This window comes from Sporobolomyces salmoneus (assembly GCF_050403485.1).
Source record: "Sporobolomyces salmoneus JCM6883 DNA, S_salmoneus_JCM6883_v1_ctg46, whole genome shotgun sequence".
In the NCBI taxonomy this organism is placed as follows: Eukaryota; Fungi; Basidiomycota; class Microbotryomycetes; order Sporidiobolales; family Sporidiobolaceae; genus Sporobolomyces; species Sporobolomyces salmoneus.
Window position 1 is genome coordinate 21,586 of NW_027481117.1, and position 22,922 is coordinate 44,507.

At 50.2% G+C, this 22,922-nt stretch overlaps 7 protein-coding genes across 7 annotated transcripts; 2 read left to right on the forward strand and 5 right to left on the reverse strand.

The window, feature by feature from the left end:
• Positions 1–166: 166 nt before the first annotated feature.
• JCM6883_000645 (class I SAM-dependent methyltransferase) lies at positions 167–1,922 on the reverse strand (the record flags this gene model as incomplete). Its single annotated transcript, XM_076633867.1, has 8 exons — positions 167–214; positions 280–596; positions 668–809; positions 897–1,070; positions 1,139–1,273; positions 1,332–1,402; positions 1,472–1,620; positions 1,705–1,922. The coding sequence occupies 8 exons, from the start codon at positions 1,920–1,922 to the stop codon at positions 167–169; spliced, it is 1,254 nt and encodes a 417-aa protein (XP_076486122.1).
• A 1,372-nt stretch (positions 1,923–3,294) lies between these two features.
• JCM6883_000646 (uncharacterized protein) lies at positions 3,295–6,485 on the reverse strand (the record flags this gene model as incomplete). Its single annotated transcript, XM_076633868.1, has 9 exons — positions 3,295–3,548; positions 3,614–3,703; positions 3,780–3,848; positions 3,927–3,995; positions 4,081–4,149; positions 4,230–4,298; positions 4,379–4,447; positions 4,522–5,591; positions 5,653–6,485. 9 exons carry the CDS (start codon positions 6,483–6,485, stop codon positions 3,295–3,297), a joined length of 2,592 nt encoding a protein of 863 aa, XP_076486123.1.
• A 2,990-nt stretch (positions 6,486–9,475) lies between these two features.
• Positions 9,476–13,280, forward strand: JCM6883_000647 (C-1-tetrahydrofolate synthase; the record flags this gene model as incomplete). Its single annotated transcript, XM_076633869.1, has 12 exons — positions 9,476–9,765; positions 9,834–10,181; positions 10,247–10,484; positions 10,546–11,024; positions 11,091–11,320; positions 11,388–11,476; positions 11,534–11,868; positions 11,942–12,238; positions 12,313–12,564; positions 12,626–12,993; positions 13,056–13,174; positions 13,242–13,280. The coding sequence occupies 12 exons, from the start codon at positions 9,476–9,478 to the stop codon at positions 13,278–13,280; spliced, it is 3,084 nt and encodes a 1,027-aa protein (XP_076486124.1).
• Positions 13,281–13,593: 313 nt separating this feature from the next.
• On the reverse strand, positions 13,594–16,754 carry JCM6883_000648 (Zn(II)2Cys6 transcription factor; the record flags this gene model as incomplete). Its single annotated transcript, XM_076633870.1, has 14 exons — positions 13,594–13,898; positions 13,967–14,116; positions 14,182–14,297; positions 14,364–14,426; positions 14,492–14,982; positions 15,046–15,178; positions 15,241–15,509; positions 15,575–15,685; positions 15,746–15,998; positions 16,072–16,141; positions 16,203–16,231; positions 16,307–16,319; positions 16,398–16,413; positions 16,512–16,754. The coding sequence occupies 14 exons, from the start codon at positions 16,752–16,754 to the stop codon at positions 13,594–13,596; spliced, it is 2,262 nt and encodes a 753-aa protein (XP_076486125.1).
• Positions 16,755–17,200: 446 nt separating this feature from the next.
• On the reverse strand, positions 17,201–18,653 carry JCM6883_000649 (uncharacterized protein; the record flags this gene model as incomplete). The annotated part of the gene is made up of 4 exons (XM_076633871.1): positions 17,201–17,571; positions 17,641–18,206; positions 18,277–18,401; positions 18,483–18,653. The coding sequence occupies 4 exons, from the start codon at positions 18,651–18,653 to the stop codon at positions 17,201–17,203; spliced, it is 1,233 nt and encodes a 410-aa protein (XP_076486126.1).
• A 316-nt stretch (positions 18,654–18,969) lies between these two features.
• Positions 18,970–19,712, reverse strand: JCM6883_000650 (uncharacterized protein; the record flags this gene model as incomplete). The annotated part of the gene is made up of 3 exons (XM_076633872.1): positions 18,970–19,020; positions 19,088–19,360; positions 19,431–19,712. 3 exons carry the CDS (start codon positions 19,710–19,712, stop codon positions 18,970–18,972), a joined length of 606 nt encoding a protein of 201 aa, XP_076486127.1.
• A 119-nt stretch (positions 19,713–19,831) lies between these two features.
• On the forward strand, positions 19,832–22,813 carry JCM6883_000651 (uncharacterized protein; the record flags this gene model as incomplete). The annotated part of the gene is made up of 11 exons (XM_076633873.1): positions 19,832–19,882; positions 19,948–20,014; positions 20,097–20,300; positions 20,367–20,590; positions 20,656–20,761; positions 20,845–20,935; positions 20,997–21,156; positions 21,225–21,697; positions 21,768–22,100; positions 22,160–22,232; positions 22,322–22,813. The coding sequence occupies 11 exons, from the start codon at positions 19,832–19,834 to the stop codon at positions 22,811–22,813; spliced, it is 2,274 nt and encodes a 757-aa protein (XP_076486128.1).
• Between the last annotated feature and the right edge of the window lie 109 nt (positions 22,814–22,922).

Here is a 22,922-nt window from a genome sequence, read left to right on the forward strand (position 1 = left end):
GGGGTTCTGAAGGGTCTTGGGCTTTGAAGTGTTGTTGTTTTGTCATAAAGCGAATATACATCGTTCTTCACATCGGAGGGAAGACGCTCGTCATGTACAGTATGGGAGCGAGAACTCTCTTCGACAAATCTAGTGCGAAAAATCCCGTTTCTTTTGCACTGAAAAGCTAAGCTTGAGCTGTGGTCGATTCCTCTAACGGTTTCCTCCATCTCCCCTGATGGCGAAAAGCGATCAGTCATCGCGCTGAGCGTGAAAAGAAGCGAAAAGTGAGTAACTCACCTGTAACCAAACTCTCATCATTTTCAACTGTCTCTTCCGATTCAAGATCATCCTCCGATCAACTCCCAACTGCAGTAGATCCAATTTGTCGCTTTTATTCTCTGTTGTTGTTGTGCTAGAGGCTGGGGTCGGTATGGGCTCGGAAGTCGATTCGACAACTTGCGGCGGCAGTTCTGAAGGAGTTGAAGTTCCACTCTCATCGCCTTCCTCTAGGACTGAAGTGGTTGTTGTAGTTGTCGTTACCGCTTCCAGTGCTTCCTTGTTCGTGCTCGTACTTGTCGCCGATCGTACCCCTCCGAAAATTTGCACCAATTCGTCTAAAACTCACTCTCAAGCTTATCAGCCCGCCGCTTTCATCGCAGAGACGAGGAAAAAGAGAGTAACTTACCTCGTTCAAAGAAATAAACCCTCGTATTATCTCCCCTCACGTAAAGTCCTTCTTGCATATACCTCCCTTTCTTGAACCTCAATTGAGCTAAATCGTTTCGACCGTAATCCCTGAACAACAAAGTTCCTCCTGGTTTCAACATCTACTCCTCGTTCACTTTCTGATCAGTATCACCTCTAGAATCGGACTGGGAGGGGGAGAAAGAAGGAGAGGAATGGGAGGGACGTACGAGAGAAACGTTCCTAACTGCCTGATCCCATTCCTTCGGATGTAAAGCGCTGAACACGAAAATCATTGAAACGAGGTCTACAGAGTTTGGAGCGATGTCTTGTGGTAAACCGAGCGGGGAGGAAAGGTCCCAGACTGAACAGGATAAATGGGTTGGATCGAACGAAGGGGAATTCTTGTTCTCATCAATCAGCGTTAGCACGGAGGGAAGGAGGGAGAGGAGGAGAGGGAACCGGGACATACTCGAACGACGTTGACGGCTTCAGAGGAGTAGTCATAGCCGTGAAGTTTGAATTCAGGGTTTTGGTTCGCCGCGAGTAAAGGGAAGAGAGTACTTCCGTTCCCGCAACCGATTTCGACGACTCGTTTCGGTCCAGCCTGAACGTACGATCACATATCAGCTCAGTCACATGTGAGGATGAGGGAAGGGACGCACATCGGGTTGGAGAACCGCTTCAAGTTCCGGGAATTCGTTTTGTAACCATGCTCGTTCTTTGAAGAAATTATCTGTCCTCATTTCTCGCTGTATCAGCACTCTCCTCACTCGATAAGTGCTGATAGAAAGAGCAGAAGTACCTTTATTGTGGGCGTAAAACTGATCCCATTGAGCTGCAGGGTTTTCATTGAATTTCTTCTGCAACTCTTCCGGCACTGGATCTTTCTTTTGTCGTTCGACGGCTTCGAGGGCGTATTGTTCTAGTTCAGGATCCCATTCTACTTGATCCCTTTGGAACGAGCGAGGGAGATGAGGACTCGAGATCAGCTGAAGTTGAACGATCAAACAAAGAGAGAGAGGGAAAGCGACTTACCACGCGTTGTGAGTCCAAGGGTCTCGATCTTCGGTGAGCTTACGACCTCCGTTACGAGATGGTGCACCAGAGATGAGCTCTTCTGCGATCAGTTCGTCGGCGAGGAGTTGAGGAGCTTTTCGACGGATTCGCGGAGTCGCTGAAGAGGTCGACTGCTCTGGATCTGCTGAGGTGGCCGGCGGTAGATCTGCTGCAGAGGTGGATGTCGAATCGGTCATGTTGATCGATAGCTTGGAAGCAAAGAGTCGAGATTCCCCGATCGAAAGTCAAAGAAAAAGTTTGGAGAAGATCTTCCTTTCCCTTCCTTCTTCGCAGGGTTCAGCAAGCGTCACAGTAGCTCAGCTCTTTCAGGTCGTAAGAGCTACCAGTAGAGTGAGTACCTCTCTCAGCTCGTTAGAACCTTGACTCAACTGACGATTCCTTTCTCGAAGTCCTTCAGCTTCCCCCCCTAGGACACCCCCATACCTGAATTCCAAGTCGCAGGTCTCCTACTGGCGATCATAAGATCCCTTCTGAGGCGCTTTCGAAGCTTCCCTTTATTCCCAAAACTCCATTCCCCTCTTACGACTCTTCATCTTCCGAATCCTTCATCAACAAGTCCCGCTCAAACCTCGTCGTACACTCACACGAGCCAGCCAAGGCCTCAACAAAGCCCCTCTACTCCTTCACGAGTACTTTTCTTTCGAGCGAATCTTCTACTCTCCCTACTCGGCTTCGAAACCTTCAACCTCAGCTCTGCGCCCGACCTACTCTCACAAACGCAGTGTCTCGACTCTTACCGAACCTTCGACGGGCACCGCTCGCTCGGTCAGACCTTGAACAGCTGCGTGAGCCGTATCCGAACCGAATTCGAGTCTACTCTCAACTTCTTTCTCGGACGTCGACAGTTTGGCATGGTGAACGGAGCTCTTGCGAGTGAGAAACGTGCAGGGATCTCGTTGTGGTTGGTCAGGATTGGCGGAGCAATCTTCCCCATGGTGGTAGGAGTTAACCTCGAGGTCGAAGAGGCAATTGGGGACGGGGATCTTTGAGCGTTCACTCAGCGCTACTTCAGAAACAAGGACAGGACAATGAGGAAGCTTCTGACGAACACTGAACAGACGGACGAGGCGGTAGACGTTCGAGAAGGAATCGGATGATAAGGGAGAATGAAGGAATTTCGAAAGCGTTCTTCGGTCGAGGCGAAATGTTCGGTAATGTAACTCGATTTCTTCCTTCTCTCGAGCTCGATCACAATCTCGGGTTTGATGAGTCGAGGTCAGAGAGAGTGAAAGCGAATCTCGAAGCGCTTTGTCCTCCCTTTGATCACCAAAGAAAACAAGTATAGTACAGAGCTGAGGATGGGTTCACGGCTAAGAAACATGCCATGGCTTGAAATAATAGTTATAGACAGTCTCTTATTACGCCGAGACCTTACGCAGAGATCGAGGAATGCCTTACGAGAGCAGCTCTATGAAAAGTCCTCGATCGAAGCTCGCATTCCTTTCTAGTCTGCTCCTCTGTCTAGTATTCTAGTATTGCCTTCATACTTCGCTACGAGACAAGGTCAAGCATTCGTACACGATTGAAAGAAGCTGCACAATCAACATTTCAGAGGCGATCCCATTCAGGGAGTTGTCCTTGGGCTACCAGCTTTCTGGCTCTTTCCTTCAACCTTTTCACGAAATCGTTAGGTGCCGAAAGTTTTGATTTCCCTTCTCGTTTTCTTTTTTCGAACTTGTCGTAATCGAGCTTGACCTTTCCCTCCGTCTCCATCGCTGCGAGGAAATCATACCACTTGATGACTCCGTCCTTCGTATACTTAGCTCTTTGTTCGTACAGGATCCAGACTAAATCAAAGTAATCTGTGCATCCATGTATCGCAAGTCAGCGACGCGTTTGCCGACGAAGAAGAATCAATCCGTCTCACCACGATGTTTCTTCGTCTTAGTAGCGGTTCGAGCAGCAGCCGTGAAATCGTCCACTTCGATTCCGAGAACAGAAGTCTTCTTCTCACGCCCTATGAGAGTCGGAAACACCGAATCGTGTCAATCACCGCGAATGTTCTGGACGAAGACCTTTTCACCGCGACTCACTATTGTACACGATTTCTCCATATCCATCGACTTTTTCACCATTCGGAAGTTCGATTTGCTTCTCCCTCACTTTGTGATAGCAAGTCAAGGAATCAGTAAAAGCTATCCATGCGATTTGGTTTTCCGAAAAGGAAACTCGCGACTCACTATCGTAGGTCTTTTTCCCGAACCCATCTACCTTTCGACCATCAGGTAGTTCGACTTTTCTTTGCCTCACTGTAATCGATGACAGTCAAGGGATCAGTGAAAGTTTAATGCGATCTTGTTTTCAGTTTTTCGGAAAAGAAAACTCGCGACTCACTATCGTAGGTTGTTTTCTCGTAGGTATCGACTTTTTGACCATCTGGAAGTTCGAATTTCTTCTCCCTCACTGTATACGATAGTAATAAAGGGATCAGTAAAAGTCCAATGTGATCTTGGTTTTTCCGAAAAACAAAACTCGTCACTCACTATCGTAGGTCCTCTTCTCAAACCCATCTACCTCTCGACCGTCAGGTAAATCAAACTTCTTCTCCCTCACTGTATACGATAGTAATAAAGGGATCAGTAAAAGTCCAATGTGATCTTGGTTTTTCCGAAAAACAAAACTCGTGACTCACTATTGTAAGTTACGATCTCGTAACCGTCCAAAACTCGTCCATCGGGTACCGGATGCTTCTCGTTCCTTCCTGGAGGCAACCACGATGAGCAATCAGTCTTGAGTGTCGGTTGAACAGAATCGGCAAAATCGATCAAAACTTACTCCTTTTTGGAATGATGAGCTCCCCATCATCGCCTCTGATTGTCATTGGATTTACTGCACCTTTACCTCCTGCACTTTGAACCGCAGCGACTCTCGAACCTCGTGTTGTTGAGAGGAAGGGAGCGAAGATCGAATCGCTGGAAATCTCGAACGATCCGGCATGTGCGTCGTGTCGACTGTTGCATGCGTCGGCCCGACGACGTTTGTGAGAAGAAGCGATAGTCGGAGGTGGAAGAGAGGCAGAGCCGATCGGGACCGGAGCAACTTCGACGGAGGGTAGAGGTGGGAGAGAGTCGAGGGTGGGGAGCGGGAGAGCGGATGAGGACGCCATAGCGAGAGTATTCGAAGATGTCGGGCGAGTCGAAGCAGAAGGGAGGACAGCGTTCGTCGCAACTTCGGGAGTTGAATCGAGAGGAGGAGGAATCAAATTGATCAAATCTCCGAGAAATCCGTAGATGGAGTCTTGGATCGTTGCTTGGCCAAGTTCGTAGGTGTTGTATACAAATGATGACGGATGAGCTGTCTTGAGGATCATTGAAACATATTGACCGAGTGCGAGATCCTCAATCTTGTAGACTCGGACTTGCGAGACTCCACCTTTGATGATCTTCTGCTTTTTGACGAAGTCGGCATACTCGATTGTGATTTCTTCCTCGACGATTCCGATCCTTCGACCCTTCTCCCTCATCGCTCGACTCGGTAACGACGCCAAAAATTCGTCGACTTGTTTCGCTTGCGGAGCTCCGAAGGCGACGACGAGGTGGGTGTGACCTCGGGGAGGGACGCATCGATCGAGGAGAAGGTTTTGATTCCGAGAATGAGCGTCGTCATAAAGCGCCGAAGCGAGAACATGATCAATCCCGGCGTTCGAGCTGAGGAGGTAAGGGTGAGAGCTCGGCGATTCACGGTTCTTGCTCCTATGGCGGTGGAGATCGTACATCTGAGCGCCGTAGTTGATGGGGTGTCCGGTCCCCTGCATCACCATTTGCATCGTGAGGGTCTTCTCGTCGTCGTCGTAGGTCGCATAATTGAATGCCAGAGTGATCGCAACGTTTTCGACATGAGCTCGTCTACAGGGTCGACGGGAATGAGTGCCATAATCGATGGAAGAAGGTGAAGGAGGATACTCACTTGATGAAGTGTTCCTCCTCAATTTCCTCTCTCCCCAATCCCGACACAATCTCTCGAATAGCTTTCATCTCTCCCTCTGAGTCGATCGGACTAACTTTCGTAGAAGATTCTGGGAATTTGAGCGTCGAGACAAGCGACTCAAGGTACTTCCTAGATTTGACTCGATCGCGCACTTGAGGCGAACCGATCAATTTCTCTGCCAATCCCGCTCCAGTCGCATACGAGTAACCAGAACTCGCATTATACTCTCCCTCCGACATGTTGTTCTCGATCCATAAGCTCCCTTTCCCTGCCTCCTTCTGGGCCTCCTTCATTTTCGCTCCGAATTCGTCGTCCCCTTCCCTTCTCGCCTTCTTCGCCTTCCTTCCATTCCCTCCACTCGCTCTTTTCAACGTCGGAGCGATGTACTCGTCGTTATCGTCGTAAGTAGGGGCTTGAAGGGAAGCGTAGTCGACTTCGTCGAGATAACGAGGTCGTTTTGCGTTTCGTCTCGGACGAGAGGAGAGGGTCGGAGGAGAAGGGTTCGAGAGGGAGAGGGGTACCGACAAAGGAGTGTCAGGGTAGAACGTCGGAGAGGAGGTAGAAGCGGAAGGGGGATAAGAAGAGGAGTCGTGCGAATCGAAAAACTGCCGTGGTTTCGGAATCCTTTTCGTCACGCGCGGTGAACCGGAAGGGGGAGAAGGCAGGGGATGGAGGTAGTTGGAGGGGCCGGGAGAAGGTAGTGGAGGGAGAATTGCCGGGTAAGTAGAAGGGAGAGGAGGGATAAAGGGGAGAGGAAGAGGAGGGGTAGAAGTCGAAGACGAAGCGGTTGGGGGACTAGTCGCGCAGTCCATTGTTGTGAGAGTGATGATAGCTGGTATCTTGTTGCTCTGTGGTGTTGGAGAGTGGTGAGAGAGAAGTTTCACCCTAAGATTTCTCGAACTTGCATCAGCGATCTTCATTTCCCGACATCTCACTCGTTCGCGAGAAACGACTTACCTCTATTATAGGACTCCTCAGAACATCTCAACTCTGACCCCGATAGCGAGCACTCCGCCCCTCACACTATCCCTCCAACTCGGATTGCTCTCCATCTCCAGCAACAAACTCCACAATTCTCCCTCTCTCCCGATACCTTTTCCACCAAGAATCGACTATTCCAGTTCTTCTGACCATCATGAGACTATCTCCGGTTCCAACAAACGGGCTTAGATGTGTTTCTGCGGCCATAAGAGCACTTCGGTACAAATCGAACAGTCGGAAGCGGAGAACGAGTCGGGGGTTTCGCTAAGGGGTTGAGGGGACATTATAGAGTGAGTTTGACCTTTCGGTGAGGTAGAGCGAGGGTAGGAATGGCGTATGGGCGAGAGCAGAGGTCGTGTTCGGGATTAGTGGGGGTTGTCGGCGCGAATCGATAAGAGGAGGCGTAGCTCGATGACGATTGCGTAGCTGAGGAGTAACAGTGTATTAGGCTTCCACTTCGTAGGTCGTGGGTTGTCGGGTCGGGGCGAGAGGAAGTGAAACAATGTTGAGCGCGAGGTGTTTGCTCGATTGCGCACCGTCTTGCTCCTTGTACTTGGCGGAGAAGAGAGAGAGCATCGAGTTCTTCATGATGGCGGACAGTCGCGCGCAACAGAGGCGATACGAAGGAGGAGAAAGCAATTACTTCGAGGTGATCTCAAAAATTGCCCAAGTGAATCGCTCGAGCTTCCCTCTTTCCTCCTCTTTCCATTCACTCGCGACTCTCGACCCACGCACGAAGCGAATCTCGCCTGAACCCTCGCGACGTACCAGCACTCTCGGCCTCTTTCTCCCGCTTGAATCTCGGCAAACGATTGATCTCATCACCCTTCTCTCTCGCCCACGATGCTTGATACAGTACAGAGGGAGGCTAGATGAGTGTCATGAGATAGTAATGCAGCATGTGAGTCTACTCTCGACTATTCCTGGTCAAGGGAAAGAGTCGCCTCCTCGATCGTCCCTCGCCTCTTTCTCCCGTCCTCCTTCTCTCTATTGACCTCGAAACTGAACTGATAGACCATGAAAACAGTCTTGAACGATCGTGGATCGGACCGCAGCCGAGAACGTCGAGAAAGCAGTCCTTACTATTGAAGAAACATCGAGCTCTCGCTTCGTCCCTCTTCCAGCTTCTCCCGAGTCAGGTGAGGTTACGAATATGATAGACGTGGAGAAGCGAGCTCTGGAAGCAACTGATACCGTCTCTCACTCTCACCCCGAAGTAGATCAAATTTGGAGTACAAATCGCCGGTTCGTTCCTCTCTCTCGTCCTCTCTCGCTATAACTGACTCCTTTGTTTGCTGTAGGGAAGGTAAAGGCAACAACTCTGTCAACGTTCGAGTCGCATTGGGCTCAGAGCACCTTCCTTCTCGTCTCTCCCCTTCCCCTCGGTTCGTGCTCCTCTTCTCGCATCAAATCCTCCAACCAGGGCTCTCAAACCTTGCGAATTCACCTCCTTCGTCAACTCTCCTCTCGCACCATTCTCGACTCCATCTACAAAGGATAAAACCTTGCGCGCAGTTGGCGAGGCTTCGTATTCGGAATTTTCTCCACGACTTCGATTGAGGGAAAAGAAATCGTCGTCAAGATTAGTTCGATCGCTTCCCTTGAGAAAGAGAATGGGGCGCAAATGGAAGAGGATGAGCTACCGCTCTTGAGTGACTGGAAAGCAGTCAAGCGGGAGATTGAGATTCGTAAATGTCTGGGAGGAGACTGAGAGGATGGAAGGGTCGTTCGGTCCAGAGGGTGATCATCTTTTCTACGCGTTCACAACGATGTGGTCTCGCTCACAATCAGTCTGTCCAGTGCTTTCCTCGTTCAAGATCCTTACCAGACGTCTCTCTCCTCCGCCTAGGATCGCAGCAAATTGGATGAGCAACCTGGCTCCGACAACCAGATTCGACCTCACGTTCTACCCGCCTCACTACTCTACGCTCTAATTTGACTCGATCTCACGGGGACCGATCTCGAGAGCTGGAAAACGAGGAATCGGATGGAAGCGAAACAAATTCGGAATCAAGTCGTTGAGCAGTTGGGGAATGCTGAGAAGGAACTCGAATCTGAGGTGAGTCCTACTTCCATCTCGTCTTTCCAACTTTGAAATCTGATATCGTTTGTCGACAACCAGCACCGAGATTTCCGTTGGGGGAATAGCTTGACCTAATCAGGCAGATGATCACTTGCACTCGGTCCACCTCGTTCAAGGGGTACTACCGTTCGTGACATTCGATGGCTCCTCGCAAGGGCAACCGGGATCGATCTGCGAGAGATAGGAAGAAATGGAGATCTTGACATTCTTGCAAAGTCTAAACTTTCGCAAACATCCTGCCTCTTCGTTCACGAGTGACTCGCCAAACACTCGCTAGTCACTGCCGTGTCTTGTTGTACACGAATCGAGGTCGAGGTCGCTCGCGCCTGCAACTAGCCGGAAAAAGAAAAGATGGGAGTTCAAATTTCGCAAGTCTATTTGCGCTCGATCACAACAATCGCTGCGCGCACTTTCACGAGCCTGCGACGGAGTGTCGGATATGATTGCAACAGAGAGGAGCAAGTGTAAAGGCGGAAGAGGTATCGAGGTGAGAAGTGCAAAGTCGCGAAACTTGCTTGGGCACAGCGATTGTAAACAAAAAGGCCGATCGCATGTATCTTCCTTTCTGCGTAAGCTATAGTGGTCCAGTGGGCTACCCGTCTTGTTGGGTACATAGTTTTGTAGCCCATTTTGCCTTCTGCCGCAGCGCCGAGCGCTGAACACCGGAATTCAATTTCAATTCAATTCTCTCTCCTTTTCCTTTTCCTTTCTTGACTCTTAAGGCAACTCCCTCTTTCGATGTCGCTTGCCTTTAGATGCTTCTCTCGAGCTTGCCTATCGACTACTACTCCCAAGGCTCTTCCTCTTAGATCCCTCTCGACTACCACTCAATTCCACCTCGCATCCCGCTCGAAATCTTCTTCCCTCTCTTCTTTGACGAACGCTCGTTCTCGTTCCCCCGCTGTGACGACTGTCAATCTTCTTGACTCGTCCTACTCTCCCCGCACCTCTCCTCAATTCTCGACTCGTTCCCTCGCAACCATGACAGAGAATCAAGCAAAGATCATTGATGGGAATGCAACTGCTTTGTGAGTCAAATCTTCTGCTCTCCGCATTCTCGTCACCGGTCACTGATCTCCCTCATGTGATGGAACAGGTCACTCCGACAAGGTATCGCCTCTCGTATCTCTTCTACCCGTTCGAAATTCCCCCGATTCGCACCCCACCTCGCGATTATTCAACAAGGTGCTCGATCAGATTCCTCTACTTACATTAAAATGAAGTTGAAAGCCGCCGCTGAAGCTGGGATCAAATGCACCTTGGTTCAATTGGGAGGGAGTGAGGATGGGATTGGAGAAGTAGAGGTTATGAACGAGGTTGATCGACTCAACAAGGATGAGAACGTTCATGGGATTATCGTTCAATTACCCTTGAGTGATGAGATCGGGAGGGATGGAGAGAGGAGGATCACGGAAGCTGTATCGCCGGAAAAGGACGTCGATGGGTGAGTCACGAGAATCTGTCTACGCTTTTTCGGGACCTTGCGTTGATGCGTCTCATGGTTCTCAGTTTCCACGCTTACAACATCGGACTCTTGTCCTCGCGTGCTTCGGAACCTCTCTTCTCCCCCTGTACTCCTGCTGGAGTCATGCTCCTTCTCGAATCGACCGGAATCGAAATCGCTGGAAAGAACGCCGTCGTCCTTGGAAGAAGTGATATCGTCGGATCTCCCGTTTGCGCTCTCCTTCGTAGGAAGGACGCGACCGTTACTCAATGTCACTCTCGTACTCAAAATCTCGAATCTATCGTGAGTTTCCTTGCAAAATTCCCCTTCGCACGGCAGAATTTTGACATAGTTTCTCATGTAGGTCAAACAAGCTGATATCGTAGTCGCTGCGATTGGACAAGCACGATTCGTTCAAGGTTCTTGGCTCAAACCGGGAGCCGTCGTTATCGACGTCGGAACGAACTTCATCGAAGATTCGACTCGTAAATCCGGATCCCGTTTAGTCGGAGACGTCGATTTCGACTCGGCCCTCCCCGTCGCCTCTCACATCACTCCCGTTCCTGGAGGAGTAGGACCTATGACCGTCGCCATGTTGATGGAGAACACGGTTCTCTCCGCCGAACGTCTCCTCAAGAAGAGTCAACAACGTTTGGTGAAACCCCTCAAATTGGTTTGTAAGGAAGATGTACCTTCGGATATCGAGATTGCGAAGAGTCAAACCCCGAAAGCGATCGATGTCCTTGCGAGTGAGGTTGGAATCCCGGCGAAACATTTGGAAATGTATGGTAGGAATAAAGCAAAGGTCAAGCTTGAGATTCTCGATTCTCTTAAACATCGTCGGTATGTCTTTCTCACTACCTTTCTCTGCCTTTTTCGCGCTCTAGCTGACGAATTTTACGTGACTAGTGATGGAAAATATATCGTCGTAGCTGGAATTACTCCCACTCCTCTCGGAGAAGGGAAATCGACGACCACGATCGGACTCGCCCAAGCCCTCGGTGCTCATTTGGGTAAATCGGCGTTCGCGTGCGTTCGACAACCTAGTCAAGGTCCTACATTTGGAATCAAAGGAGGAGCGGCGGGTGGAGGTTACTCGCAAGTGATTCCGATGGATGAGTTTAATTTGCATTTGACTGGTGAGTCTTCTCTGCTCCTCATCTGTCTGAGTCTCGGATGATAGTTGAGACGTGTGACCGCGATTAGGTGATATCCATGCGACGACGGCGGCGAACAACTTGCTCGCTGCGGCGATTTCGGCTCGTTACTTCCACGAATCGACTCAATCCGACAAGGTAAGCCGCACTCATCTCCTCCTTAGAGCGCTTCAACTGATTCACTCTACGTTATAGGCTCTCTTCAACCGACTCTGTCCTCCCAAAAAAGGCGTCCGAACCTTCGCGCCAATCATGTTCAAACGACTCCAAAAACTCGGAATCACGAAAACGAACCCTGACGACTTGACCGAAGAAGAACGCAGTAAATTCGTGAGGTTGAACATTGATCCTACGAAAGTAACTTGGCATCGAGTCGTCGATACGAACGATCGATACCTTCGAAACGTTACGACTGGATTGGGACCCGCCGAACAAGGGAAAACGATGGATACCGCGTTCGATATTGCGGTTGCTTCGGAAACAATGGCCGTGTTGGCTTTGGCGAATGATTTGCCCGATATGCGTGAACGGTAAGCTAAACTTCTCTCTCTTCCCTTCTAACTCTCTTTCGAGAACTGACTTTCTCGCGATTCGGTACCGCAGTCTCGGTCGAATGGTTATCGGAGAATCTACTACGGGAGAACCCATCACCTGTGACGATATCGGATGTACCGGATCCCTCGCGATCTTGATGAAGGACGCGATCAAACCCAACATTATGCAAACTCTCGAAGGAACTCCCGTTTTCGTTCACGCGGGACCGTTCGCGAATATCGCCCATGGAAACTCTTCGATTATCGCCGACAAGATCGCTTTGAAACTCGCTGGAATTGAGGAAGGTGAAGAGGAGGAAAAGAACGGTTACGTTATTACCGAAGCTGGATTCGGTGCCGATATCGGGTGAGTCTCTCAATCTTCTCTCTAGTATCCCTAGGGGTTCGAGTTCTGACTCTCGCTTGATCGTTCGAACAAAGAATGGAGAAATTCTGCAACATCAAATGTCGCAAATCTGGACTTCACCCGAACGCTGTCGTCCTCGTAGCGACGATTCGAGCCCTCAAGATGCACGGAGGAGGACCTGACGTTACTCCTGGAAAACCTCTCCCCGAGGTTTACCTGAACGAGAACCTCGAAATCCTCGAGAAGGGTTGTGAGAACCTCGCGAAACACATCGAGAACGCGAAGAAACTCGGAATCAAGGTTATTGTTGCTGTCAATCGGTTCACGTGAGTATACCACTCGATCTCGCGAGTGATTCGAGACTGACGGCGTTGTTTTCGTCATCAGCGCGGACACTCCTGCCGAAATCGCTCTCGTTGAGAAACAAGCTCTCGCCGCTGGAGCCGATGCCGCCGTCGCGTGCAACAACTGGGCCGAGGGAGGTAAAGGAGCGATCGATCTCGGTAAAGCCGTCATCGAAGCCTGTTCCTCCCCGAACCCGTTCAAATTCCTCTACGACCTCGAACTCCCGATCAAGGAGAAGATCGAAATCATCGCGAAGGAAATGTACGGCGCTGAAGGAGTTTCGTTCTCCCCTGAAGCGGAGGAACAAATCAAGAGTTATGAAGCGCAGGGTTACAAGGAGTTACCGATTTGTATGGCCAAGACTCATTTGTCACTTTCGCATGATCCTTCCCTCAAGGGACGACCTACTGGTGAGCTACCTTTCTCTCGCAGAACTCTGTATCAGCTTTGTCTGACGAGACTGTCTCTGTAGGTTTCACTCTCCCGATTCGTGAGGCCAAGTTGTCGGCCGGTGCCGGATTCATCTTCCCTCTCATCGGAACCATGTCGACGATGCCCGGTCTCTCAACTCGTCCCGGTTTCTTCGATCACGTAAGATGGTTCTCTGTCTCATTCGTTTCACGCTCGAATTGGACATTGACCATTCTTCCGTTGATAGCAACTTCTCGACGATGGAGAAATCATCGGTCTCTCTTAAATCAACCCGTTCATCGACTCTAGGTGGATACAAAACTTCAACGTGTTTAGGTGGGAAAAGTATTCTTCTGTCTCTCTTTCAAGGGAATGCAGCAACGAGAAAAAAAAACGCGAGGGTAGTCTTCAAGTGCTGAGCTCAACCTCGTTAATTGTTATTTTATTTTCTTAGTTCATCATCACACAAGCGAGAGTGAGAGAAGGGAACGAGAAGAGTTTTGCAAAGAAAGAGCGAGAGAGAGTAAAACTTCAATCCGAAAACTAGAAACAACAAAGCGAGAAAACTCCTTTTTCCTTCCGCTCCCTCTCGATGATACCTACGAATCGAGTTGATCAACGGCCTGATCCTCCAACGAGATCAAATCGATCCCATCTTTCCATCTTCCACTTTTTTTGCTCAATTCTTCCCATTCCCTCTTGTCCGGGATCCCGTAGATCGAAGGGTAAGAAGCGATGATTTCGTGCCAGAGCGTCGTCAACTCAGGCTCACGTTCTTCACTGGAGTTTGAGGTCGAGGAAGGGGAGATGTAGGCGAAAGGATCGATCGTTAGGGGAACGGGGAGAGATGAAACGGCGAATTCTTCAGTCGGATCGAGAGTCGTGCTAGAAGGAGTGTAGGCGGCTAAATACGTTTCGAGAGAAGAATCAGTGAGCCGTCCCTGAGTCGAGAGGAGAGACGCGAAGACTGACGGGGAACATTCGAGAGGTTCTTAACGAGACAATTGACGATTCTCATAATTTCTTGCGAGATTCTCGATTTGAATTCGGGTCGATCGAGTCGTCCAGACGACATGGCTAAGAATCGACGATGCGATTCTGCTCTAGGTCCCTTTGGATCCTCTGTAAACCGTATACGATTATTCAATGGTCGTTTCTCGACGAATTGAAGGAATCGCTCGACTTACGATACAAATCAATCGCGATGATGCAGATGGCGTTGAGTCCGTGGAAAGCGAGTTGCCAGAGTCGAGATACTTGACTTTGATCTCGATAGGCGAGCCAGATTCCGAGGAGTTGATGACTGTAGTTCTCAAGAATGAATGAGCTCGACGGAGCGAGACTGCGAAAGGTAGTAAGAAGAGCTTACGCCGCATCTAGACAACGAGTACGTCCTGCTTGGAACCTCGGATCAACGTATCCACGGGTCAAACTAGAAAAGCGAGTTCATTCAATCGAGTCGGAAAAGAACACAACTCGAGAGATTGAAAAACTCACAAAGGACGATTGACTCGAATTTCGAGTTTGAGTACCGCCGTATGAGCCAATACCCTGAATCGATCCGAGGCGAAACTATCCTCCGACAGCGGTTCAACTAATCCATTCTTCCAAGTCAAAGCTGGATACGAAGATTTCAAACGATCGAGTCCTTCGTTCGAATCGACGATCTTTTGCCACATGATTGGTTCTTTCGGTTGGATCGAGAAGAAGGATTGAGAGATGAGTGAATTGTACTCTCCGAGTTTCGCGACGAGTTCGAGGTAGAGCGCGGGAGTGAAAGTCGGGAATGGACGCAAGGTGATTCCTTCCCGAGTGATCTCGTGGTCGTAGGCACTCGCGGGTCGTTCAGTGTCGTACTGATCGGGAGAGATGATTGAGAGACGACCGGGTTGGTCGAGAGAATCGAACGCGACGAGAATGTACCAGAGTCGTCGACGTTCTTCGGTTTCGATGAGATCCGTGATGCCTACTTTGCTAGGGTCGCGATTCTAGTCGAGCCAGACGAGAGGAATTAGTGAGCTTGCAAGAAACCTCTAGCGAGAGAAACTCACGAGTCCGAGCGTTTGAGCGACTTGAATCGCCTGAGTGAGTAGGTAGCCAGATCGAGTATCCAGCTGTTGTACAGCCACATGGTAAAGCACGACGAGGGTACGGATCACGTCCAAATTCGGTGCTTCCAAAAACCTAATCGGAAAGAACCAACGTCAATTTCCCTTTTCAAGTCTCAAAAGTTAGATTCGTCTTACCCAGCCATTCTGAGAGTTTCACTCGCCGCTTCAAATAACCTCTTCATCGCATTCTCTTTTTGAACACCCGCCGTTTTCGAAAGCTCTGAATCGGTGATTTGCCAACCCATTTCGTACGAGACGATCGACAACAAGAAAGCGAGCAAGAATGGTTGTTCAGTCGCAGTCGAGTGACTGAACGTTTTGTAGCGTTGTTGGAAAGAGGGAACGTGGACGACGGGAAGGAAATTTGGTTCAGAGGCGAGGAAACGGGCGACGAGAATGTCGAGCTGCAGCCCAGTCAACCGAGTTAACTGGAGGGCTAGGATTGAATGAGAAGATAGTGTTGACTTACTTCTCGCCTGGAAGGGAGGAGTCCGACGAGATGTCCGACAGATTGATCATTGTGAAGGAGTTGGGTTCGAGTAGTCGTATTTGCGATTTTGGCAGGCGTAGCGTTTGGTTGCTGAGAGTCCATATCGTCAGCTCAGTCTACAGAATGGTCTCGAAGGATGGTTGCGCTTACCGATAGTTGTGACAAAGTACGAGAAACTCCTGAATCTGAAGTTCCCACAGCTCCGTTCGAGCTCCCAGCTACTGCAGCGGAGAACCCACCACCTCCTGACGGTACAGCAGATGGACCTGTCCCGTTACTCGTTTCTCCCCCTGCCGAAGTCGTGGAAACGCCCGGGGTTCCCGCAGCGAGAGAATTGAGTAGAGTTTCGAAACGATCCAATTGTCCCCTCAATTCGAGCGCTTCAGCGTCTCGAGTCAAGTTACTGTGTACCAACCAAGCTTGCGGGTGTCAACGGGTGAGCTGAGCCAGAAAACATCGAGGAAATCCGTCCGTACGGTTGAGGTAAACGAATCGCTCCTTCCCATTCGCACAAATGAGCCTCTTGACGATCCCGACAAGCTCCACCTGAGGAGAATCTATGCTGGTCAGTGTCTGTTGCGGTGAGTGGCATAGGAAGGGAGCTCACAGGGGTATCCGCGATCACATTTCAATTTTCTGGAATTCAGCACAAAACGACAAAGCGAGTCAGTTTTGATTTCTCCTGAGAACCAGTTTCTGCGGAGAGCGCACCTTCGACGACATTCTATCCGAAAAAAGTACAAGAGCAGAGTCAGAGAGCGTGCGGAAACAAGTTGAATGAACGAAGATTTGAGTAACTCACGAGCGCAAGTAACCGGCTCAAGAAGAACGCCAAACACAGGGCGAATAGATCAGTTCATAATCTTCGCACACACTCAGGCAGCGTGTCGGGGTGAGGGAGGGAATAGGTAGTCACTTTACGATTCCTCTTCTTTGCTTTCCCTTCCTCGTCTTCCTCTTCTGCACCAGCGATAGCTGCACGTTTCGTTGATTTCTTCGTAGTCGTCGTCGTCGAGGTTGCCGTAGTAGGCGTAGCTGATTTCTTCGAGGCAGGAGGTGGGGCGAATGCGGCTTCTTCTTCTTCCTCGGGCAGTTGGTCCCGAGTGTGGGTCTGTGGTTCTCCCGAGACGTCGAGGGTATCCGAGAGTGAAGCTTCCATCGTCTTGATCGGATCGAAACGCGAGATGGGAAGAGAGAGAGGGGAACTTCCGCCTAACCCCGCGCCAGGCTCTTTTTACAGCCGCGGAGTCTCCGGAATGTCTTTCGTTCTGATTCGTGGACTGCAGCAGCATCCTCACGGTATACAAGACAAGCTAAAGAAAATAGACTGTGCATCGAAGTCCGGATCTTATAAGCTTTTCCTCAAGAGTGCGGTCTCTCGTCCCTCTCGACCGCGTGCCGAGGGCGAGGCAGTCGTGAGCGTCAGACTCGTAGCGAGTCCTTGTATTTCCAGAATACACCACAGAGAGTCGGTCACCGATCAACGATTCCACTCTTCGATTTTTCTCACAATCCCACCTTTCCAACTTGTTTCTCTCTCTTCCTTGTCCATATGTACTTTTTTCCCATCGCTTCCACCTCTACAATACCATCCACTTGTCCTGCTCAAAGTCCCGACACCGGACCTACTTTCCACAATAGAGGTCTCCGCGGTTTCCTCAAAACCGTTACTGCACTTTTCCCTCCTGAACCAAAGCCTAGTACTACGGCTTCATCGAATTCGTTCACCCCTCCCTTCCCTTGTGTACCGTTCACGGTCGTAGCAGGCGGAGGAATTGGGACACTCGAATCCGAGGGGAAGAGAGGAGAAGTCGGGAGAGAAGAGGCGTTCGTCGAAGAGGAAGAGGAGACGGAACGATCGTGCTGGGGGTGCTGAGACTGAATAGGGGAGGAAGGGGAGGACGGGGAGGACGGGGAAGACTGGAGGGATTGGAAGTGGGTTTTGCGAGCTGCTACGACTCGTTTCGCGAAATTGACTGTAATGCAATAGCGTCAGAATATCCTCATTGTTGATGCGACAGAATGAGGAGCAAGTGAGGACGTACATCGGTCCATGGATGTCAGAGGGAACCTCGGACTTTCAATCGTCGCTTTGAACCAAATGAACGGCAGAACCTTCAAGACGTCGACGAGTTGTGCTTGACCTCTTGAAGCTTTTGCAGGGTCGTTCGAGTTGAAAGCGTCGTATTCTTTCGGGAGGGAAGTGAGACGGTTGAGGAGAACTGAACAGAGAGAAGCAGATGGCGAAACGGAAGAATCTGAGCTCGAAGTAGTTTTCTCGTTCTGAGACCCCTCAATGGACTCGAAGCCTCCACCTGAGATTTCCCTCTCCCGTTCGAGATACGCCACCCATTTTTCGATATCTCTCGGCGTCGTGAGGTCCTCCAAAGCGAGTTGACATCGTTCGAACGAGAGTTGAACCAACCTTTCTAGGCCGAGGTATCGAGCGGTCGAGAGTACGGAAGCGCAGTTCTCCGTCGAGAGATGACTGAGTACGGTCGGAGAGTAGAGGGACGCGAGTGCGAGAGAGAAGGAGGAGGAAGTGATTGAAGGATCGGGAATCGAGAGGAAAATCGTCGGTCGGAGGGAATTCGTGAACGCTGACTTGATCCTGAGCACGTGAGCCTCACACCGGATACATCAGAACTATAACATTCGTTCTGAGAGAAGGCTCGACTCACAGGGAGAGAAGGAGAGGAGAACGAGAAATTGCAAGAGCGTGAAGAGCGAAACTCGTTTGTGTCGTGTCGGCGAAGTTGACGTGCAGTACTACATCTGAGAATGTTGCTTCCGTGTAGCCTCTCAGCTGCTCACGAGAAGGGACCAAGGTTAACGATTCTCCATCAACTTCCACTCAGCTAGAGGGTCCCAGGGAGGGTGTACTCACTAGGTGATTCGCTAGATCAGCATAACATTCCGAGTACTCCTCGAGCAGGGAAGGAGAGCTGTAGGCAGTTGAGGGAGGTCGAGTAGATTCGAAAGTTGAAGGAGCCGGGGAGATTGGGGAGGACGAGTCTTGGGTTGGATGACGACCGTTGACAGAACCGAATTGGGCCATCTACGCGTGTGTACGGGTCGAGAGGCGAAAAGAGTGAAGGAGAGGAGGAAGAGGTTCGAGATTTCGTTTCTATTCGCAAGACGCATCGAACGTTGCTCTCGATTGACCGCCTTCGCTTGAGAATGATGTTTCTGAGCGCACTACCTTGCAAGCTCCGCCCTGTGCAAGTTAGGTGTCAGGCAGATACGAAAACGCAGGTTCCTGCGAAAATGTGTCTCGCTCGAATGCGCGAATTGTCTCTCCCGCTCGCACGCTGACAAGTCAATAGAGGGCTACAAGAATGGTTTACTTCTTCACTTAGTTCATTGCTAACTACCTATGCACCTAATCTGGGCTGTTCTTCCGCTGGAGGATCGACCCATTTCGCCTGCGAAAGAAGCAGAACCATCGTCAGCGATCATTATACACATCGACCGACGCAGAGCAGGACGTACCAATCGCCGGTCATCCTCATCCGGATCGCTCGAAGGCAACACCATACTGATACTCGGTGAATTGACATGTCTCGCCAGAGTCCTCACCAATTCGGGATCCATTCCGTACTCGACCGCGATCTGATCCGCCTCTTCTTTCGATTTCGCCGATTTACGATCGTCGAGTAGATTCGACAAGGATCGAGCGGATAATTGATTCGGAGTCGAGATTCCCGCCGCGACGGCATCGTCGACTCGTTGACGTTCTTGCAAGATTCCCAACATTGCGTTATCCTACGAATCTATATCGTGAGTCGTCGAATTGGCCGCCATCTGACATCGATGGAGAGACAACCAGACTCACAGTGTGTAGAGTAGAAGCCATTCCTTTACCCGGAACTTTGACCTGACCCAACATTCGAAGATTCTTCGCTAAATCGGGATCCCTCGATTCCGCAATGATCGATTCATCTTTTGTTTCGCTCGCTCGTGGTGTTGGTCGCTGAGAAGGAGGAGGAGGAGCGGAAGTGGATGGCGCCGATCTCGAGGAGGAAGCGAGTGGTTGTTGGTTCAATCCGGCTGCTCGGGTGGATTTAGTCGCCGCTTGTTTCGCTGCTGAAGTTGCTTTCGATGCAGAGTTGCCCATCTTGATTGGTTCGGGCGGATAGAGGTGAATGGAGAGAGGGAAAGGAGAGAGTTTCGGTTTGGGAAGATGTCATTCTCTCTCTATCACAACTAGACAACTTCAAAGCTGCTCGCCCGAACATGGAAGATACAGATCTTCCGCTCAGTGAACCGATCGCGTCTACGAGTCGAGTGAGCCCCCGTTCCCCATTCTTCATCAATTCTCATCTCATTCTCCTTCTCTCGCACCTGTCTAGGCAGTATTCACCTTACCATACAAGCCCGAACTAGCTGAGGAAGTGTCGGAATCATCTCCACCTCTAGGTACGCATACTGCTTCTCCGAACGAGGTCGTTTCCATCGCTCAACTTTCCCCTCTTCCTCCTCCCTCCCTTTTCTTGAGCAGATACAACTCGAGTAAAGCAATACGAACAAGCTTGGTCGATATGTCAATCTCGAATACAGTCGACCCTGTCTTCTCTACACGATGCGTCGCTCGACCGAATCATCAATTTCGTTAGATCCTCTTCCTCCTCCGATTCTGATTCTCTCGCTTTGTATACCGCTCTGACGGGTGGAACGATACCACTCAAGACTGGACTGATCCTCGGTAAGCCTACAAGCTCATACTCTCTCGATCGCGGCTCTGACACGTTTCTGTCGATTTTGTGTACAGGCGCAAGTCCAGGTTCTTCCTCTCTGATCTACAACTCTCTCATCCGTCAATTGGTGTATCCCTCAGCTGAAGCTGCAGCGGAGAGAGCGAAACCGGTGCTAGTCTCGAGGTTGACAAGTCGAGAATGCTCGAATATCAAAAACGCATTGCGGAGTTTGATCGCTGGATTCGTCGGGAGTGATGCGGAACTTGAACTTGATGACGAGGATGAAGAGGATGAAATCGTTTGTCTGCTCATTTCTTCCACTCAGATGATTCCTGACGAGTGAGAACGTGCGAGATGGAACAGATTCACGCTCGACAAAGAAGTTCGGCGCTACTCAAGAGTACGTTGATGGTACCTGAAGACCTGCAGAATCTTGTAGCGTGGTACGAACATCGGTATGGAAAGAAAGGTAAAGCGTAAACCGGACTCAGCTCAAAGTGACTGCCTCGCACATGCGGACTCTGTGCTGAGGTATCTTGTTCGGCTTTGCAGGAAAGGATCAAGCTCCTACACTAGTCGTACTACTCGAAGATCTCGAAGCGATGGATGGAAAAGTCTTGAATCAATTAGTCGCCGCTCTCTCGTAAGCTGACCTCTCTCATCGCAGCTCCGCGCCAAGACTGACCTCGTCCCATCTGATGCAGCCACTACACGGCTACCTTGCCTCTCGTCCTTCTACTTGGAGTCGCGACGACCCCAACCGCGCTCTACAATCTCCTTCCTCAGCAAACGACAAACCGTCTCGACGTTTCCCAATTCTTTGTCGATCCCGGTATCGGAGCTTTCAACGCTCTCGTTCGCGGTGTGCGTTTCCCTCTCTTGTACGTTGCTTCTTTCGGATCGCTGACGGTCGAGGGTGATGAAACAATCAGGTTTTCGTCGATTCCCAAGCTCCCTTGGGCTTGGGTCCGAAAGCATTCACGGATCTCTACAGATCTTTTGAAGATATTCATCATTCGATCAATTCGACAATCACGTGGATACAGTGCTTGTATCTGAATCATTTCCTTTCTTCGTCCCTCGCTCCACTCGCAGTCGTCAACGAATCATCGATTTCTTCCTCGGCGACGACTCGGAATCGGCTATCAGATGTTCTGTCGCAAGCGAAGGTACCTTCCCTCGGGACCGACCTTCCAACGCTCGAAGCCGTCGTCAACGCTCGAAAAGAATTGGAAGAACTCGTTAAACTTCGATCAGAAGCTTTCGAAGGACTCCTAGGAATGCTCGAGTTCTGGGAGAAGAAACGATCAGTCGAAAATTGTCTGTTCCTTTTACTCGGATCAACGGGAGGAGGAGAGCAGAACGGGATGAAGAAATTGGTCGATGAGCTGTGTGGATTGATTCTGTGAGCCTTGATCCTTGCGAATGTTCGTTGAGAATATCATCGACTAATTTGTAGGTCTTCGTGTCCACAGGCAAGCATCTTCGACGAAATTACCGGCGTTTCTTCGAACCATGACGAATCGTCTGAAAACCTTCCACGACTCCGCTACTTTGGGTCCTTCTACATCTCTGCTCGACTTCCTCCAGACTCAATCAGAGACTCTCACTGACATCTTAGCGAAACCGAAACCCTCTGGACGTTCGAACCTGATCAATGTTCATCTCGCGGGAGGAGGAGGAGCGAATCATTTACCTGGATTTGGAGAGTTGACAGGAGCTGCAAGGAGCTCTGGCGTGACGGATATCGATAGACAGTTTTCGAAGGTTGCGAAAGATACGAGTGACGGATTGAAGGAAAGGTTAAAGTGAGTGATCCGTTCTCTTGTTACCAAAGGTGGATCTGAGTTGACTCGAGTCGACTCAGGGACGCTCTGAAACCTTGCTCCGAAATAAAAGGATACGAAATCTTCTATTCTGACGATACTTCAGCTTCAAAGGTCAGTTTTCTCGGTTTCGACTCTCAAGCGAGTCCCGACCTCTGCGTCAGTATTATCCGATCCTGACACTCTCCTTCTGTACTGTGTAGCGTCTCAACCCATCCCCGCTACCCTCAATCATCAAAACTCTGACCAAGCTCGATCCGCTCTCCTCCAACTCTTCCTTCGCCAACCATTCCACCGGTTCTCCTCGCCCCGACTCGATCGAGCCGATCCCTCTCGACCTGGCGATCGCGTATAGAGTGTACAAGGACCTCAACTCGCAAGGAAGGTTGATCAATCTGGGAGATTGGTGGGCCGGATTCGAGCTAGGAGCTGGTGACGAGCCTCCTTTAAATGCGACTGAATCGACCACAGCGAAGAAGAACGACTCCTCGTCGAAGAAAGGGAAAGGAAAGAAGCGACGACGGACAACAGAAGAGGAAAGCGAGGAAGAAGACGAAGAAGAAGAGGATGATGAAGATGGACCAGCGAGGAGGAAACAAGCTAGGTTCTTGAGAGCCGTAGCGGATTTGGCACATTTGGGATTCGTGTATCCCTCGACGAGGAAACCTGAACATGTCCTGAAATCGATCTACTGAGTGACTCTCAAGCTTTCGTTCGAATTCTTTTGAGACCGAAAACTGCTCCTGGTTACAAGGACGCGATCAAGAACGACAGAGGATGATGAACAACAGACAAGAAGAGTGA